Raw genomic sequence first — 18,061 nt, 5'->3', positions numbered from 1 at the left:
CTGCAGTTAACAGACATTACTTATATAATTTTATTTAAGTTGAATTTATTTCACCTTGACAACTTTAATGATAAATGAAACGGATGACAGCAAGCGTTGGCGAGGGTGTGGAGGAACCGGAACGCTCCTCCACCGCGGGCCGGGATGCAAAAATAGCACAGCTACCATGGAAACAGTCTGGTCGTCGCTTAATAAACAGATTTTCCATGTGACCCGGCAATTCCATTGCAAAGTATAAGTCCCAAGATAAATGAAAACACGCATCCACATAAAAACCAATAAACCAGTAGACGTAGTGTTGGGGCTCAGCAAAAAGTACCCCAAGATGAAGGCCTCAGAAGCAAAAGTATTTCTCTGACCTTCTCCCATCCTCATTCTCCCCCAGGCTAGCCCTAGAAACTAGAATCCCTCTTCACCAACGTTGGTCATAGAAACCAGAACCCCAAAAGCCAGCCATGAAACCTAAAATAATCCTGTGTAAATATGAGCCATCTGACCGACTTGTTTGACTGTAGGTCACAAGACCCCCATTCCAGACCAGGCCCTTCCCACACCCAGGACGGATGCTGCTCGGAGAGACCGAGAAGACTCTAGACAGACAGGCCTTGGCAGGTTTCCCCACTCAGTGTATTAGCATCAGATCACACCTTTTGTCTCATCATATTTGCACACGGCTGTGCATGCTTTGTAGAACCTAAGCATAAACATGGACAATCTCCCCCGCATCTTTGGGTCTTCCCTCTGAAGACTCCCATGCATACATGGTTAAATAAATGTGTCTGCCTTTTCTCCTATTAATCAATATGCCTCATGTCAGTGATTGTTCTGCAAACATTTAGGGGGCCGAGGGCCTTGGTCCCTATAGCAGCACCGCTATTCCTAAGAGCCAAGAGGTGGAAACCACCCAGGTGTCCATCAACCAACGGATGGATAAACAAAACGTGGCACATCCATAAAAGGGAACATTGGTTCAAAAAAACAAAAAAGGATCAAAGTATTGACAAATGCTATGGCACGGATGAATTCGGAAAGCATCATGTGGAGTGAAAGAAGCCAGATGCACAAGGCCACCCACTGTAAGATTCGTTTATACAGAACGTCCAAAACAGGCGCATCCACAGAGACGACAGAGATGAGTGGTTGCCAGGAGCTGGGGGGTGCTGGGGGGATGGGAGGTGATTGCTAATGGGCATCCTTTTGGGGGGAGATAAACCGTTCTAGAATTAGATAGTGGTGGTTTGCGCAACTTTATGGACAGACTAAAAGCCACTGGCTTGTACAATTTAAAATGGTGGATTTTATGGAATGTGAATTAGATCTCAGCTTTAAGTGTCTGGGGGAGGGTGGGACGATTGAAGCCAATTCCTTCCATAGATGCTCTCAAGGTGGGGACGGAGAACTTGGGGGTCTCCAGGTCAGAGGGCAGAATGTGAGGAAGGGGACATGCAGGCATGAACTGGCCCCCCCCACCCTAAGGGGCTGCTGTTCTTTCCAGCCAACCGCTGCCATGTGAGGCCCGACCCTTCCCTTTATTAAGAGGAGGCAGAAATATGCTGGTTTTAAAAATACTGGTGACCAAGTGCAAAAGGTTTTCATTACTGTGGGTCAAGCTAAGCATGTTGCCTGCCTGGCCCTGGCCTCACCCATCTGGCCGTGGGGACCGGCTTGCACCCTGCTATGCTGAGCAAGGGGTCACCAGGGGACGCGAGCTGCACAGGCCAGGGGTCAAAGGCAGGATCAAGAAGATGGACGGGCCCGAAATCCCCCACTAGGACCCAGGACATCAGCGTTCACCCGCATCCATCATGGGGTGTCAGGACTATGTAAATGCTGGCTCTCAGGGACGGGGGGTGATGGACACCCTGTGGCCCACCTGTGCTCGCACGACCCTCCAACAGACGCCACCAACATTTGCTCAGAGACACTCACGGAGCACCTCTGGCTTGCTAGGCGCCTGTTAGATGCGGGGGAAGCAGAGTCCTCAAAAGGCAACACCCTGGTCTACTGGAGACGCGTGTGGCCTTGCTGGGACCTAGGACCACATATACGTGTTGGGTGCCCAGGGAACGCCAAGGTCAGAGTGGAGGTTCCCGTCCACAGGATGGGAGTGGGAGGCGACGCCCGACGGGGTCCCAGGGGCCCGGGCTCAGGAGTGCAGGCTCACGTGCGCATGGAGGAGGCAGGTGTGGAACGGGGGGGTGGCAGGGGCGGGTGGTGAAGGCCCCCACCCGTCGGGCTAAAGCACTTAGGCTCCCCCTGAGTTTACAGAGGACGCCAAGCCAGGGAACAACAAGACCCGACGTGCCCGGCAACAGAGCGGAGGGTGGATGTGGATGATCAGACAGCGATCTGCAGGTGATAAGACAGCCAAGGGTGGCCGTCCAGCCACCCCGCCTCCCTGTCCCCACCCGCTGTGCCAGTCTGCATGCAGGCCCCAGGACACCATGGGGCATCACTGGGAAGGTCTCAGCAACTTCCAAAGCCCCCAGTGCACTTCTGCTTGCCGCTTCTCATCAGGCCAGCCAGGACTGAACCCAAATATCAGTGGAAATCCCGGAACACAGAGGTGAGCCGGCCACGCTGACAGGTGAGCGAACAACATCGCTGCCGAGAGACGCTGGTTCGAATCCCGGCTCCGCGTCCTACCACACAGCACCCTCGAGCTCCTGCTCTGGGACACAATACAGATGTGACGACGGCACCTCCCTCCATCACAATCACACACACGCTACTCGCAATCGACAGAAGGTGGCAACAACCCAGGCACCCAGCGATTGGCAAATGCATGACCAAGATGGGCACATCCCCGCCGTGAACTGCTGTTCAGCGATCAGAAGCAATGAAGTCCCGTCCACGCCGTGACGCCGACGAACCCCCACAACACGATACGAAGTGAGAGAAGCCAGACGCACAGGCCCCCTATTGCAGGATTCGTTTATGCAAAATGTCCAGAACAGGCGAATCCACAGAGATAGAAAGTAGATCAGTCATTGCCGGGGGCTGGGGGAGGGCACGATGGGGGGGTGACTGCTAACAGGGATGGGGTTTCTTTTTGGGGGGTGATCAAAATGTTCTGGAAATAAATGCAGTGATGTTCGCACACGCCTGCTAATGCACTGAATCGTACATTTTTAAAATGGTTAAAATGGTAAATTTTATGTTTTGTGAATTTTGCCCCAATAAAAAAATAAACCATACACACACTTACCATTGGATCTGGTGGGAGGAGGAGACGCTGGAGTTGCCAGGGCTGTTGTTTTATGCCCCTAAGGAATCCCATGACACCATCGTGGCTCCGGGCTCAGGAGGGAGGGAAGCAACCACTTGTCGTGTGCCGCCTGCAGCCACAGCCAAAGCAATGACTAACCCTGGGCCCCGGGAGGGTGACGGGAGCGACAGCCTCCTTCTCCTCAAAGGAACCACTCCCCAGGGCCACCCTCTCATGCCTGGGACACACAGATGCTTCGCAACGCCTCCACCCGCCTTCTCCTTGGAAACCACGTGCCGAATGCATACATGTCGCAGATCGCGCCCGGCCGCTGGCATTTTCAAATGAACCGAAGATGCATTTGGGTGCGCTTGGCCTTGAGAAAGAAGTTCTCAAGCCCAGTTCTGTCCTCCGAAGCACAGCAGCGGCACGAAGATAGACTGCTGGCCTTTATCCGGCACCTCGGAGCCCTCTTCATGCCGACCAGTCAGCCCACTCCGCAAGCGTGAAAGCCAGGAATTCCTGCTGAGAGCCTGCTGCGGGCTCACATCCGCGCGGAGACGGCATTTATTTTAATCTCAGACACCGAGGGTCTTGTTAGGATCTCAGTGGGGTTTTTCTACACAGAATGAATCCTACAATTCTCAGGGCTGGAGGGGAAGAGGAGAGAGTGGATTGACTTGACCTAACAGTATACTCCCTGCTCCTGAGCAGCGAGGCAACGTGGAAAGCTGTCAGAGTGGGTAGACACGACTCTTAAAAATCACAGTCTGCTTTGCTCATCTGCGCTCCCCTTCCTACAGCTACGCTCTGTTCTTCCATTTGCCTTATAGCAGCAGTAATGACCGCCATGTGTCCCCATCTACTCGGGGGCAAGTATGAAGCCAAACGTGTGCTGTGCATTGTCTTATTCAGGCCTGGTAGCAGTGCCCGCCTCCCAGGGTGGTTATCACACCCATTTTACAGATAAGAAAACTGAGTCTCAGACAGGTTAAGCTACTGGTGGAAGGTCACACAGCCACGAGCAGCAGAACTGGGATTTAAACCCAGACCCGTAACTCCAGAACCTGTTCCAACAACCATTTGCTACGCTATGTGCCAAAACCGAGAAGTCTCTGGAACGACGCATACATATCATTTATGTAATTAAGGAGACAAAAATGGCTCCATTTTAATAAAAAGACTAAAGATGAGGCGGGGGGAAAAAAGCAACAGTGAGTCAGTAGAGACTCGGAGAGTGGGCGTCTTTCAGAGCATCAAAGACATTGGTTTTCACATCCCTCCAGAACCATCTTCAGCCCCACATTTATCCTGAGGCCAAATCAAGTAGAGATGGTCTTATTACGGTAGGGCGTTAAGATAAAGAACTCCAGTTCCTGCCACTTGGAGCTAATGCAGGCTCTCCCCTGCCTTTACAAACACACACCGGATAAAACAAAGACTGCAACATACCGCTAAATTGAAAGAAAGGCAGTCCCAGGTGCCGGGGGCGAGGAGGCAACCAAGCTCCGGCACAGTGAGGGTGACAGATGCCGAGATGGTCCCCGGTATTGGAATGGCCACAGGCTCTAACACCTACTGGTGGGGCTTCAAGACCACTGAGGGACAGAAATGGCCTTGAGCCTGTATTGTCTACACCTGAGACCCCCCCCCCAAATGAAAGGCTGACCCTGCACACAAAGTGGGCCAGAAAGAATGTTCCCCACTGGCCCAGAGAAGAACAAGAAAGGTGTCTCTTCTGGGAGGTGGCAGGCGCAGGAGAAAGGGGCAGGCTTCCACCACGAATCAAAACTCCCAGCCTGCGCCACGCACAGGTGAAAAATCCAAACCTCTGCGGGAAACTCAAATCGAGGAGTTAATATAAAAGGTGTTTTCACAGCAGTAAAAACTCTGAGGTACCTGGCACAACAAATCCAAGAGCAAAGCACTGTGTAAGGCTCTTCTACAACCTGGGGCCCACAGGAGGCCTGTGGGGGACGAGGGGACGAGGGGACGAGGGGGTGAGGGAGAGAGCCCAGTTGAAGATGAGCTCATCATCGGAACACAAGCAAATGAACCACCATATGGGAGAAGCAGCAGACACAATTAACAAAAGGAACAGCACCCCCAAGAAGGCAAAACAGAAGAGACTACACAGTATGCTTTAAATTATGAGGAAAAAACAGTACCCTACAAAAAAAGAGGTGAATATGAAACTATATAGCAGTTATAAACATTTTTTTGAAGTCACTGGAATTACAAAAAACTTAATAGGTTAAAGCGGCAAAGTTGTAATAGCTGAAGAGAGACACAGTGAACTGGAAGACAGATCTAAGCAAATGACCCAGGATATGGCACAGAGCAATAAAAAGAAAATATGAAAATAAGAGGCATTCATGACAAAATTAGATGGTCCAACATATTTCTAATAGGAATTTCTGTGTGAGAAGATAAAGGGAAAGAGATAACATTTTCATGGTGGAACACATGGGACCTTCTTTAGAAGGAAACAGCATAAACCATTCCCAGGATAAATAAAAATAAATCCACACCTAGATGGAACAGGTACAAAACACCAACAAAATTTAAAAACAGAGGGGGAGAAACAGGTTTCTACAAAGAAACACCAATTAGGCCGGGCACGGTGGCTCACGCCTGTAATCCTAGCTCTCTGGGAGGCCGAGGTGGGCGGATTGTTTGAGCTCAGGAGTTTGAGGCCAGCCTGGGCAAGAGCTAGACCCCGTCTCTACTAAAAATAGAAAGAAATTAATCGGACAACTAAAAATATATAGAAAAAATTAGCCGGGCGTGGTGGCGCATGCCTGTAGTCCCAGCTACTCGGGAGGCTGAGGCAGGAGGATTGCTTGAGCCCAGGAGTTTGCGGTTGCTGTGAGCTACGATGACGCCACGGCACTCTAGCCCGGGCAACACAAAAAAAAAAAAACCAAAAGAAACACCAATTAGACAAAGAGCTGATCTTTTGACAGCAACAAGAGACCAAAAGCAAAGTACTGAGAGACAATATCCACCAACCTCAAGTTTTATATCCAGCCAAACAATCATTCACATATGCTGGCAAAATAAAGACATTTTACTACTTTGTAAAAGTTTACGAAGTTTATAATTCACAGGGCCTAACTGAAAAATCTATAAATGTATTAAATAACAAGAAAACTAAACACATAATGAGTGGATACAAGAATGAATAGTGTCTGCATAAAGCAATAATGAACAATATATAGGTTTTTAAAATAAAGAAAAAATCCTATAGAATGATACAAATTAAAACATGTTAAAGTCCCTGATTGTCAGCACAAAGGCAGAGATAATGATTCACTTTAGGATGTCCAAGTGACAGGCATGTCAGAAATTAAATGAATTACTAAAGTTACAGAATGCCCTTAAAAAGGAGATTAAGTAGCCAGCTTCCCAAAAGGTTTACATTCAAGACGGTTAGTACCTGCCAACAACTATTAAGCATTTCTGATATGTTAAGAGCTTTGCCCAAATTCTCACTTAATCCTTACAATGATCCTGGGACATAGGTTCTATTTTTACTCCCAATTTACAGATGAGGAAACTGAGGCTCAGTGAGGCAAAGTGCCTTGCCCAGCCAGGAAGAGGCAACATCACGATTCAAACCCTGGTCTCTCTGCTGGTGAAGGACAAGGCGGTGTGAAGCCAGTCTGTGCGCCACTAGGGAGGGACTCCAGAGGTGCAGGTGAGGGCAAGACAAGGGAACCCCTCAGACCTACCAGGTGGGTGAGGCCTGAAGTGCTGGGCACTCACTCGGGGTTCTGTGACCACTGGGACTCCGGTGTGAGTGCTCGGGAGGAACTTAGGGGAACCCCCTTCCGCCCTCAGCACAGGGGGCAAGGTGTCCACGGTAGCCCACCTTTGGGTACAACCAGCCCTCTCTTGCCATCAGTGTCTGTGACTCGGCCACATCCACGGTACTGATGTCTCCTGCCTGGCCACCTGCCCTCCCGCCCGGAGGCACCTGGACCCTGAAACCTCCCGTGACTGCCCCTTCTCGCCTCCCAGGGAGCTGTGCCGAGAACGGAAGGCCCACTCCTGACAGCGTGCCCGTCTGCAAAGGTCACACCGCCGGGACAACAAAGGGCCTTTTTGTCCCAGTGCTCCCGGTGGCCACGACCACCGGTAGAAGTCACCCACTCGACCTTCCGGCTTTATGCATTAATAATTAAGCTGGAGGCAGCGACGGGAAGGCTGGCAGGACCAGGGTGCCCGGCCCCCTCCCCTCCCCTGGCACAGTCTCACCAGCATCGGCAAAAGGAGGCCCTGACTCTTCTTCCCAGAGCACTGGGCACTTCTGAGCTGAGAACAGCTCGTTCCCTCGGCCGGAGATAACGGACACCAAAGTGCTTTGCAGAAGGGACAGCATCTCATCCACGCCTGGGGTTTTCTGCCTGTATCCCTGGGCAGCATGGCTTGTCTGAGCGTTGATTAAATTCCATGCTGCATTCTGGGGACCATCAACTCACAGAAAAATACCCTGCCAGGGTGGGGGTGGGAGGAAGAAAGATGCGAGAGGGATCTAATTACCTAATCCACGGAGCTGGGGCGCCTTGGAGCGGACTGCCGGTTGCTTGCACAGAGAAAACACAAATTCTTCTTCTGAAGCTGATGCGAGCCACCCAGTAAGACCCGAGGACAGGCAGGCAGCGGCACTCCGGCCTCTTCCCTCCCAGCCGCAACCCCCATTCCCCTGGCACCGCCCAGCCCTGAGCCCACCCTCCCCAGGGGAGCCCACCGTTCCAGAACTTTCCTCATCACCCGGAATCAATCTTGTCTTGAGGTCCAACTCTTCCCCTGCCAACTTGGTAAACGACGTGTGCAACCCTATTAACGAGGTTGTGGGCGACACCATCGCCTGCCCCAGATCACGCAGACTCGTAACACGCGGGGTAAGGCCTGGTTCTGAATCTGGGTTCCACGCTCGGCATCTAAGTGACCTCGGGCAGTCAGTGCGGGTGTCTGAGCCTCAGTTTCCTCATCTGTAAACTGGCAACAGTAACAGTCCCGCCCTAATGGGCTCTCCCGAGACTCAGATGACGGGCAAGTGCTCCAGAAAGAGCTGCTGTTACCTTAGCCACAGCTGGCTGAAGGGGCCACAGACCACCTGGTCAACTGCCACACTTTCAAAGGGGTGGAAGAGGCAGCTCAGAGGAGGACTGGGCCGGATGCGGGGTCTGAGCGAGGCAGCGCAGCCTGCAGGGCCCAGGAACACCAGCCTCCGGGCCCCGCTCTGCGGCCGTTGCTGGCTATGGGGACACCGTCGGGCCCAGCTGAACAGAGGGAGAGGTGTCAGCGGGACCAGCGCAGGGCTGCTCTTGGATGCCCCGTGATTAAGTCTGCTTGCTCCCCAGCACTTCAGGAAGCTTCCACAGCTGGCACACTCCTGCATGTTTCCACCGTGGGCACCCAGGGAAGAGGGCAGGGGGCACCTGGATACCCCCAGCCCAGAGGACAAGAAAAGGGCCAGGTGGCTTTGGTTGGCTGACTGCCGAGTTTAACGCGCTCTTGCGGACGACAGAAGGGAGCTGGCCAGCCAGCCCGCCCTTGCCCCACCAGAGCCTTCCTCCCTCTACGCTGCAGTCATCAGGGTGTCCCCTGTCCCCCTCAAGCTCCTGAGCTTCCAGGGGGCAGGGAATGTATCTGGTCCACCCAGGCATCCAGTGCCTGGGACACAGCTCAAATATGGCACGTCGGGAATGAGCCCAGGCCGCGGTCTGGGGCCACTTGAAGACTTTATAACCCAAGGTGTTGCCCAGGGGCGAGAATGCCACAGAAGAATAAGTGCCACTCCACCGGCCTTGGCCACACCAGCCCTCCCTGCATCTCTGGTTCCTTCCCCAAATGATGAGACTCATGGTTAGACCAGGAATGGAACCCCGGCTCTACTGCTCATTAGCCTATGGCCTTGGGCAGTCACTTCCTCTCTTGAGCCTCGATTTCCTCATCTGTAAAATGGGAAAGCAATGGTGTTCCTGGGAGGATTGCATGAGCCCCTGCAGGTAAACTGCTCAGTGCTGCTCCACGTCTGGCAGATGACACACACGGATAAACATCATCATCACGAGGTCTGAACTCTATCTAGATCTGGAGGTTTTTTTTTTTTTTTTTCCTTTTTCCTTCTGGCAGCTTCTTGGCATGTACATACACACAGCCTGTGGAGCTGTTTTGGAGCCTGAAGGAAAAAACAGACCCTCTGCCTTTCCCACAATCCTCTCTTATTATTTCCTTTCGAACTCCAGGAGCAGACACGGAGTGGGGGGGGGGACAGGAAGCCGGGCCCCTTCGAGGCTGGCTCCAGGTGGTGACGGGCACCGATTCAGGCGAACGATGGACCATTTTGCGCCTCGGTGCACACACGCCGGACACGACTCGGTCCCCAGCGGGGACGGTGCGTGGGAAAAGCAGACTCAGACGCCACCAGGGTGCTTCCGCTCGCGTTTTTCACGCGAATGTTACAATCTAGGTAGGGAGCTTTCTGGGCTCGGAAAAGATGCCTGGGAAATACCGGCTTCCGTTTGAAATCAACGAGACCACAACAGGGAAGGAGGGGGAGGTGGGCACACAGACCCCACGCTGCCCCGTGCGGGCGGGCGCTCGGGCGTAAGTCTGGCGAGGTTGGCCGAGCACTGAAGCCAGGAGGGCTCAGCGGCTGGGGAGGAACCTGGAGGTGCTGGGAGAGCTGGCGCGGCCGTGGCCAGCAGGCGAGGGTGGCCCTGGGGTTTCCACTGGCTGCCTGCTCCCGGGCAGTACTCCTGGGGTTATAACGTCCCCAGGGCCCTCATCCCTTCAATGGGAACCTCTTGTGAGCGCCACGAACCACATACCAAGGTGAACGAGGCTTGTTCTCTCTGCTCTCGGGGAGCTCCAAGGTTTGAGGGGGTGGCAGGTGACAAAGCTGACAATTATAACTCGGTGTGACGCCTGCTATTACAGGAGGGAAGGCAGATGCCACAGGCACCCCAGGGATGAGTATTTAACCCAAAAAGGTTGGATGGAGAGATGGCTTTCTGGAAGGGAGCAGCGGGACGCTACGTCCTGAACGCAAAGGGGTATTGTCTTCACAGAGTCAGGTTGGGAAGAAATGTTTGAAATCCTCTCCTGCGTGGCGGAGCAGAAGTGTTCCCATATGAAACACCGAACGGTGAACGTGAAAATGACAAGAGTGCCCCAGGCAGGGGGAGCAGCTTGTGCACAAAGGCTCGGAGGTGAGAACAAAATATGGGCAGCTTTTTTTCATACCCCTTCTCGGTTCCTGGAAATCCACGAGGCATCTAAACACAAGGAAAGCACGCTGGTGGTGAGTGAGTGATATCCGATTCCTCCACTCACTGGCTGTGGGACTGCAGGCAAGTTGCTTTACCTCTCTGAGCCTCAGTTTCCTCATCTGTAAAATGGCCACACTACCACCTGCCCCAGAGTGCATGCAAAGCGCTCGGCAAGTGCTCAAGGGGTGACATTCGTTAACACCATCCTCTGTTTGCCCTTCTCGTCCTTTCTGGATGGCATCTTCAAGAAGGGACTGAGCTGATTCAACCTGGGAAATCAGGATCATCTTGGTCCTCAGGGAGGCCGGGGGGAGTGAGCAACCCCAGCGGGCACCACCTGTTCTCTGGCCCCCCCTACCCTGAGGCTCTCCCCCACTTCTTCTCAGCGAGGACTCCCAAGGGACTGGGCCTGCAGGGATGGATGCTGGGAGCCGACATTCCCACGCCAAGTCCAGCGCTCTGCAGACAGACACACACAATCTTCCTGAGCCCACACAGCTACTCCAGGATCCAGGCAGGGGCACCGAGGCTCATGACTTGCTCAAGGTCACGCAGCTCAGAAGAGGTGGGACCAAGATTTAACTCTCAGCTATGCCTCGAAGTGGCCAGGACATATAAAAGTGTTCCAAGCATGGTCAATAATATTAACACTTACTTGTGTTTGTTCCAAGTACTTTACATATATGAATCTTTCCCAACAACTCCAAGGAAGGTACCATTACTATGCCCATTTTATAGTCGATAAAACCGAGGCACAGAGAACTTAAGTTACTTGCCCAAGGCCACATACCTAGACAAGACCCTGAGGTCAGGCTCCTGCCCTGATGACAGCTGTGCCCTCATCTCCTACAATTCTCATTTACTGTTGCCAACTTGTTCCTGCCACAGGGCCTTTGCATTGCTCTTCCTCCAACCGAAACGACCTTTCCACTGATGTTCACATCACTGGCCCCTTCTTATTTGGGTTTCTGTTCCATCATCACCTCCGCAGAGGTCCCATCCTGGCCCACCCTAAAGAAACTCACTTCCCTGCCCCAATCTCATGCCACCCTGTTTTATCTTGTTCACAGACTTTAACGCCCACGGGTTGCTTTGTTTCCTATGTCTCCCTTCAAGAACATCAGCCTCTCTAGATCACTTTTAAATCCGCAGCTCCTGGTCTATAAATGTTTGCTAAATGGGTAAACATGATCAGATTATGTCAGCCCCTTTCAGAGGGCTAGGAGAAAACTTGCACCCACCCAAAGGCCCACCTACCTAAATGAAGGTGTTCGTTGTCCCCTCTAGTCTAACCTCAGCACCTCCTCCCTGGCCCTACCATCTCCCTTCCCCCTTTAGAGTGTGAAACATGAGCTCCGGGCTGCAAGAAGGGAAGCTGCACCAGCCACATCTAGGAAAGTTACAGAGCAGGGACGCACCATCTGTCATCCCCGTGGGAGGCTGGGCCCAGGAAACTGACAACACTCCCAGCATGCTCTGCAGCCCCACCTCCTGTCAAACCCACAACCAGGAGGAATTCCCCCCCCACACACACCCCCTGGGTGCCGCCCCACAGCGGGGGCTGCCCACCAGCTCACCCTTCCAGGGGGGGACCCCAGCTACAAAGAACCCCCATCCCCACCCGTCCTGACTCAAAGCAGCAGGAAGCAACAAGAGGGCACTTGAGAAATAACAGAAACGGGAAACCCAAGAAAGTCAGGGGGATCCTTCCTTCTCTCTCACCTTAACCTCGGGACTGAAGTCGATTAAAACTTTTTGAATAAGTAAAACGTTCACATAGTTCAACAGGAAAATATTGAGAAGTTCACAGTGAAAAGCTCGCTCTCCCTTTGTGCCTCGCACCAGGCCCCTCCCTCCCACAAGCATCCACTCTTAACTACCTTGTGGATTCTTCCAGTCTCCAACGCAAATAGAGCAATTACAAATAGATACTTTCATTCTCTCTTTTAAACAAAAAAGGGTGCCATATGATCTATATACTACACTGCACCTTTTCTCTAGTTGGATATAACTCTACACTTGTACATAGATATATATGTGTATATATTAAATATATTAATATACGCATGTGTACACACGTGCCAGTTATTAAGGGTTTCCTGTAATTTTCAGTAAATTCTGCAAAGGCGTGTTCAGACTGGGGGTCAGGAGAGGTCGCCTTGCAGCTGAGCACAGATGGCTGGCCACCCCCTCTCGGTAGGCAACACTGGATGCTGTCTGCGCTCAACTCAAAGCAGGTGCCAGGAGCCAGCTCCTTAGCAGAAAAATCTGCAGCTCCCATTTCTTAAGCAGAACCCCCAATCCACAGGGAAGTAAAACTGACAGTCAGAGAGGTAAAGTGACTAGCCCAAGGTCACACAGCCAGGAAGCGGAGCTGGCAGGGTTCTCACCGAATTTACCGGTCGCCAAAGCCGGTTTGCCCACACACCTGGCCTCCCGCGGTCTTCAGTCCACACTCCCCTGCGGAGCCGGTGGCGCCCCGAGGTCGGGGCTCAGGAGCCAGTCCCCAGCCCGGCTGGAGTTGGGCGAAGAGACGCTTCCTCCGTCACTTCCCTGCGGGCAGCTTGGCCCTGAGCGCCCCGCCCCGGGCCGACGCGGGGCGCGCAGCCTCTGCGGTCCCGAGCGAAGACGCCGGGCTCCGTGCAAAGTGCTCTGCGGGCGCTGCCTGGCTTAAACCTTCCAGCTGCCCGCAGTGGGGGGACTGCCTGCCCCCATTTTACGGATGGGAGGACGAAGGGAGGCGCCGACGGTCAGACTCTGCTGCCTAAGGTCACCCGCAGCCAGAGCCCGGCTCCCACCCAGGCCCGCACGACTTCGAAACTTTCTGCCCTTGCGCCCCGCGGATCCCGACGACCGCCAGGTGCGGCGCGCGCTCCAGCCCGGCAAGCCGCGGGCGCTCGTGCTCCTGGCCGGAAGGACCAAAGTGTGTGTGTGTGTGGGGGGGAGGGGGGGTGTCCCGGGCCCTGCTCCCTCTCCGGTCCGCAGTCCCCAGACCCGGGGGCTCCCAGCCAACTCCAAGGCAGAGCTCCTCGCCGCAACCCGAAAAGTGGCTGGCGGGGACCCATTTGGAGGAGGAGGAGACTGAGGCGCAGAGAGGACCAGCCACTAGCCCAAGGTCACACAGCACGGCGGCGGGCCAGAGTTCCCCGCGCCGCTCCCCGCGCCGCCCCCCGCGGGGTACTCACAGCCGGTCTTGCCCTCGAGCTCCCGCACCTCCGCCGACGCGGAGTGGGCAGCGCCCATGGTGCCCGCGGCGGAGGCCCCGGGGCGCGCGTGCCTCCCAGGTCCGGAGCTGGCCTCGGCTGCGCAGCGGCCGGTCCGGCCTCAGGTCGGGACGCCGGGGACGCCTCGGAGCCGCGGGTTCCGCGTGGGGCCCGAGCGCGGCCTCATATAGCGGCGGAGGGCGGCGCGCCGCGGTCCTAGCGCACGCCGGCTTCGCGCACTGCGGGGCGGAGGGAGCGCCCCGCCCCGGGCCGGAAACCACGGGGCGGGGGACCCGGGAGCCCACCGTCCAGGGTCCCGCGTCCCCGCAGCGGCAGCCACGCGTGTCGTGCCTCGCCCCTTCCGCACCTCTGCCGGGTCCGGAAAGAGCAGACGTAAGCAAAGTCGGGGCGTGGGTAGGAGGGATCAGACCCCTCGGAGGTCCCCCCTCCACCCCACGTCCTCCCAGATCGCCGGAGGGAAACGCCACTAGAACAGTCAAGGAGGTCAGCAAGCGTTAATTAGCTAGAAGGCAAACAATAGCAGTAATAATAATCCAGTGTGAATGCGCGCCACGTGCTTTGGCTAATTCCAGGAAAGCCCGGGCACCCTTCTGAGATGAGCACACACGCACCTGACCGCCTAATCCCACCCACGCCCCAGCCCCGCCCGGCACCGCAGCTGAGGGGCATCTCGAACTTTAGGAGCAAGGAGCTCGTGGCCCACGGAGGTTTTTGACTCAGGCGGGCCCAGGTGGCTTCGTTTCACACAAGCTGCGGGAGAGATGCGATGTGGGTGGTCCCCGTGCCACTTCTGGGCAGCTGGTGTCTAGGAGTGGGGGCAGGGGCCAGTCCTGCCACCTGTCTAACATGATTCCTCATCCTTAAAATGGGGATAAGAAGTTAATGAGATATCCACCAAAGGGGCTGGCGCGGACACAGCATAAGGTGACAGCGGCCGCTGTGGAATCCTGTCCAGCTTACAAACGAGGAACTGTTCTTCAGGGAGGTCACAGCCAGGACAGAACTTCAAAGTCAAGACTTTGTGGTTCTGGTTCCCAAGGCCAGGCCCTTGTGCTCTGCAGTGTTTGGTGACACCGCTGTCAATGACTGTCCCGTATGCGGTCTGCCCTGGGAGCCAGGCTCAGTGAGAAATGCTGGGGTGCCCACGGACAGGACTGGGGTGGGCCCACCTCCCTCAGCGTCACAGGTTGCTGGGGAGGGGGCTGCTGAGACCCAGCTGTCCGTTTCTGCAGACCACAGGCCCAATCCAAAGGTCACAGCCCTTTCCAGGGGACAGGAGGTGACTTTCAGGGGGGTGGGGCCTGAACCAGCCAAAGCCGAAGAATCAGCCCCCTCCTGGTTGAAAATCCAGCTTCGGGTTTCACTGTGCGTTGGCGTTCACGGAGCTGAGGCCCAACCTGGAACCTGCATTTTAAAGCACCCCCAGGTGGCGCCGAGACCCGGCCCAGCTGGGGAAATGTTGGCTGTGGGGCATCAGCTGGTCTGAGCGGGCTGGACCGCTGACCTGGGACTGCTTTTTGGGTTAGAAGGATCCCAGAAACCCAGGCAGGCCTCCGTGGTCGGAAAAAGCATCCCCAACCCCCCTGGGAGGTCTGGGCCTCTGAGCCAGCCCATTCTACATACGTGCTGGGAGCAATTTTATTCCAACTTAAAATATCAGTTCCTGGAATTTTATTATATTAAACTAGTCAAGCATTAAATGATGGAGCTGTCTGCTGGGGAGCTAGGAAGTGGCATTCTCCGGTTCGCCTAGTTGCTCCCAGAGCTGGAGACTTTGCACGTGGGTGGGGACCATGAGAGGGACACAGGGCTTCTCTCTGTCCCTCGGGTGATCCTGGGGAGGCCCCCCCAGTGTATAGGGTGAAGGGAGCCAGTCTTACTGGATCACCTGTCTACACTGGCCCAGGGGCCCCCATTAGCTCCCAGACAAAGCCCTTGCACTTGTTCCTTCTGCCTGGAACTCTCCTCCCCTCCCTCTCCCTATGGCCGGCTTCCTCTCCCGTGTAGACATCACCTACCTCCTCAGTGGGGCCTTCTCAGGGTCCTCCTTCCGTCTGCCGGGTCTGCAGCCAAACAAGCCACCTTCACCAGCCGGCAGAGCGCCAGGACACAGGGGGCCTGGGTGTGACGACAGGGGGGAATCTATTCCTAACTGCAGCGCTTGGAGAAATAACCAGAAGCACCTGGGGGCAGCAGGAAGGGGAAAAGCTAAGGCACAGTGTGTGTGTTTTTTCCTTCCTTCATTTTTCGTTGTACATTTACTGGGGGCCTACTATGTTCAGGGCTCTGGCTGGGTCCTGGAGGAACAACCAGGACTAAGATGCCACCTTTGCTCATCAGGAACTCCCGGTGGCGGGGGGTAGACAGACACACAGGCAGTGTCAGAGCAGAGGGATAAACAACGGCTGACGTGGCTCTCGTGGGGCCGGCAGAAATCTGGAATGTTCAAGCCAGAATGGCCCCTGGAGAGATTCTGACGTCCTTTAAACTGAGCTTCGGGGAGACCATGATTGTCCCCAACTGTGGTCCCCAAGGGGTACGCCAAAGCCAAATACTGTGCGGCTGTGTGGGCCCCCGCGGTGGCACCCGCCACCCGCCTGGGCTCTGCCCTCCTGCTCTGGCGGCGATGCACACACCCGCAGGGCGCTCTCCACACAAAGCCCGGCGCGCCTGTTCCAGGACGTCACGGCTGTCATTCAATCCTGCCAGTGGCTCTGCTGCCGTCACAGAGCAAGCACCAAGAACGAGGTCTGCAGCGTTGCATGGGGTCTGGCCAGGGCTGATTGGATTTGTCATCCAGAGCCCTGGACGAAGGACACCCCGTGGGGCGAGCTTTAGCCCCCATAACACAGCATGACCTTCCGAGCACTGGGAAACACTTTCGTCACCAGGCAACTGCCTCTTTTCTCCCAGAGGACTCCCCCGGGAGGAGCTGATTAAAATCGGTGGCCACGATTCAAATAGCCGTGACTGTGATGCCACAAAGGGCAGCCGAGCCCAGAGACAAACAGGCCAGTCATTCAGCTCTCCCACCTGCCCGTCAGGGAGAGCTCCGGAACCAGACTCGGGCAAGTGGCTTACCCTCCTGGAGCCTCAGCTTCCCCATCTGCAAAATGGCAATGACGACGGTGCCTTCCTCATAGGGTGGTTGTGAGGGTTACATGCAGATCCGTGTATGTAAAGTGCTTGAAACCGCCTCCCCTACCAAGTGCTATCCAGCGTGTGCTGGTTAACAGGCCGTCTGACAGGGTGGCAGGGGAGGAAGCCCTAGACTGTAGCATTTGCCAATTTCTATGGTGTAAACACTCCCACCATTGTCAATTTCAAGCTACCAATAATTTAACAACAGGCTTTCAAAATCCCTGAATATTTAACCATTTACTCTTGCAAGCTAGTCAAGACGACTCCAGCACACTACTCATAGTAGACCAGCGGTCCCCAACCTTTTTGGCACCAGAGACTGGTTTCATGCAAGACAATTTTTCCACGGACAGGAAGCGGGTGAGGCGGAGCTCAGGCAGTGATGCATGGCCGGTACTGGGATGCGGCCCGGGGCTTGGGGACCACAGCAGTAGGCTTTTACTATTATTCATGTGTTTGTGTGTTTGTTCATTTATGCCTTCACTGTGGAGTGCCAGGACTTTGGACACCACAGTGAAGGAGACAGTCCCTGAGCTCAGGGATCCCAGAGTCTAGAAGGAAAGACCATCATGGTACACTAGTGGGTTCCAGCTTCAGCAGGGGCGTGGAAGAGGCACCCAGCACACCCCTGTTTTATTGCTAGGAAAACCACGGTGTTCAAAATGGGTTGCCAGCCAGAAAGACAGTGCAGACTTCAAGGCATCTGAATAGCAGTTTCTAGAATTAGCGTGGAGTAACTCCCATGGCTTGGTAATGTTCTAGGAGCAACAAGACACTTTTCTTTAACTTTGAACCACTGACTCCCAAGAAATTGGTGGGGATTCCAGGTGCCGCCTCGCTTGGCCTCTGGTTTAGTGAAGACCACACCTAAACCACATCAAACACGCGATGATTAGCGATGCTCTCGTGAAACAGGCCCAGGATTTTCGGCTCTGACACTACAGTTTTTCTCACAAGCTCATTCGGCCTCCTTATGCTGGTTTCAGATGTCTGGGTCTCTTGGTTTAAGTGTCAATGGAATCAGAAACTCACATCCCCAATTTGCATTTTGCACTAAAATTGTCCTTTTGGTTGTCTTTTGAGCGATCCTTCCTCTTCTGATGCACCCTCATCTTTTCAGCTCACCCTGGGCAACAGCATGCCGTAGGAGGTAAATTCAGACCTTAGTTGGATGCCGGCTGTGCCGCCCCCTGGTTTTGTGCCCC

At 54.6% G+C, this 18,061-nt stretch overlaps 1 protein-coding gene across 1 annotated transcript in view; it reads right to left on the bottom strand.

Annotated features, from left to right (window-relative positions):
* TESC (tescalcin) overlaps positions 1–13,843 on the bottom strand; it is a 45,355-nt gene extending 31,512 nt beyond the window's left edge. Inside the window, exon 1 of the mRNA XM_012662889.1 lies at positions 13,677–13,843. Within this exon, the coding sequence (XP_012518343.1) occupies positions 13,677–13,734 (58 nt within the window). The 5' untranslated portion in view covers positions 13,735–13,843. The remainder of the gene's footprint in view (positions 1–13,676) is intronic.
* Between the last annotated feature and the right edge of the window lie 4,218 nt (positions 13,844–18,061).

The sequence above is a fragment of the Propithecus coquereli genome, unplaced genomic scaffold, assembly GCF_000956105.1.
Source record: "Propithecus coquereli isolate 6110/MARCELLA unplaced genomic scaffold, Pcoq_1.0 Scaffold789, whole genome shotgun sequence".
NCBI lineage: Eukaryota > Metazoa > Chordata > Mammalia > Primates > Indriidae > Propithecus > Propithecus coquereli.
The sequence above is the reverse complement of the archived record's forward strand: the minus strand, read 5'-3'. Positions and strand labels throughout refer to the sequence as shown.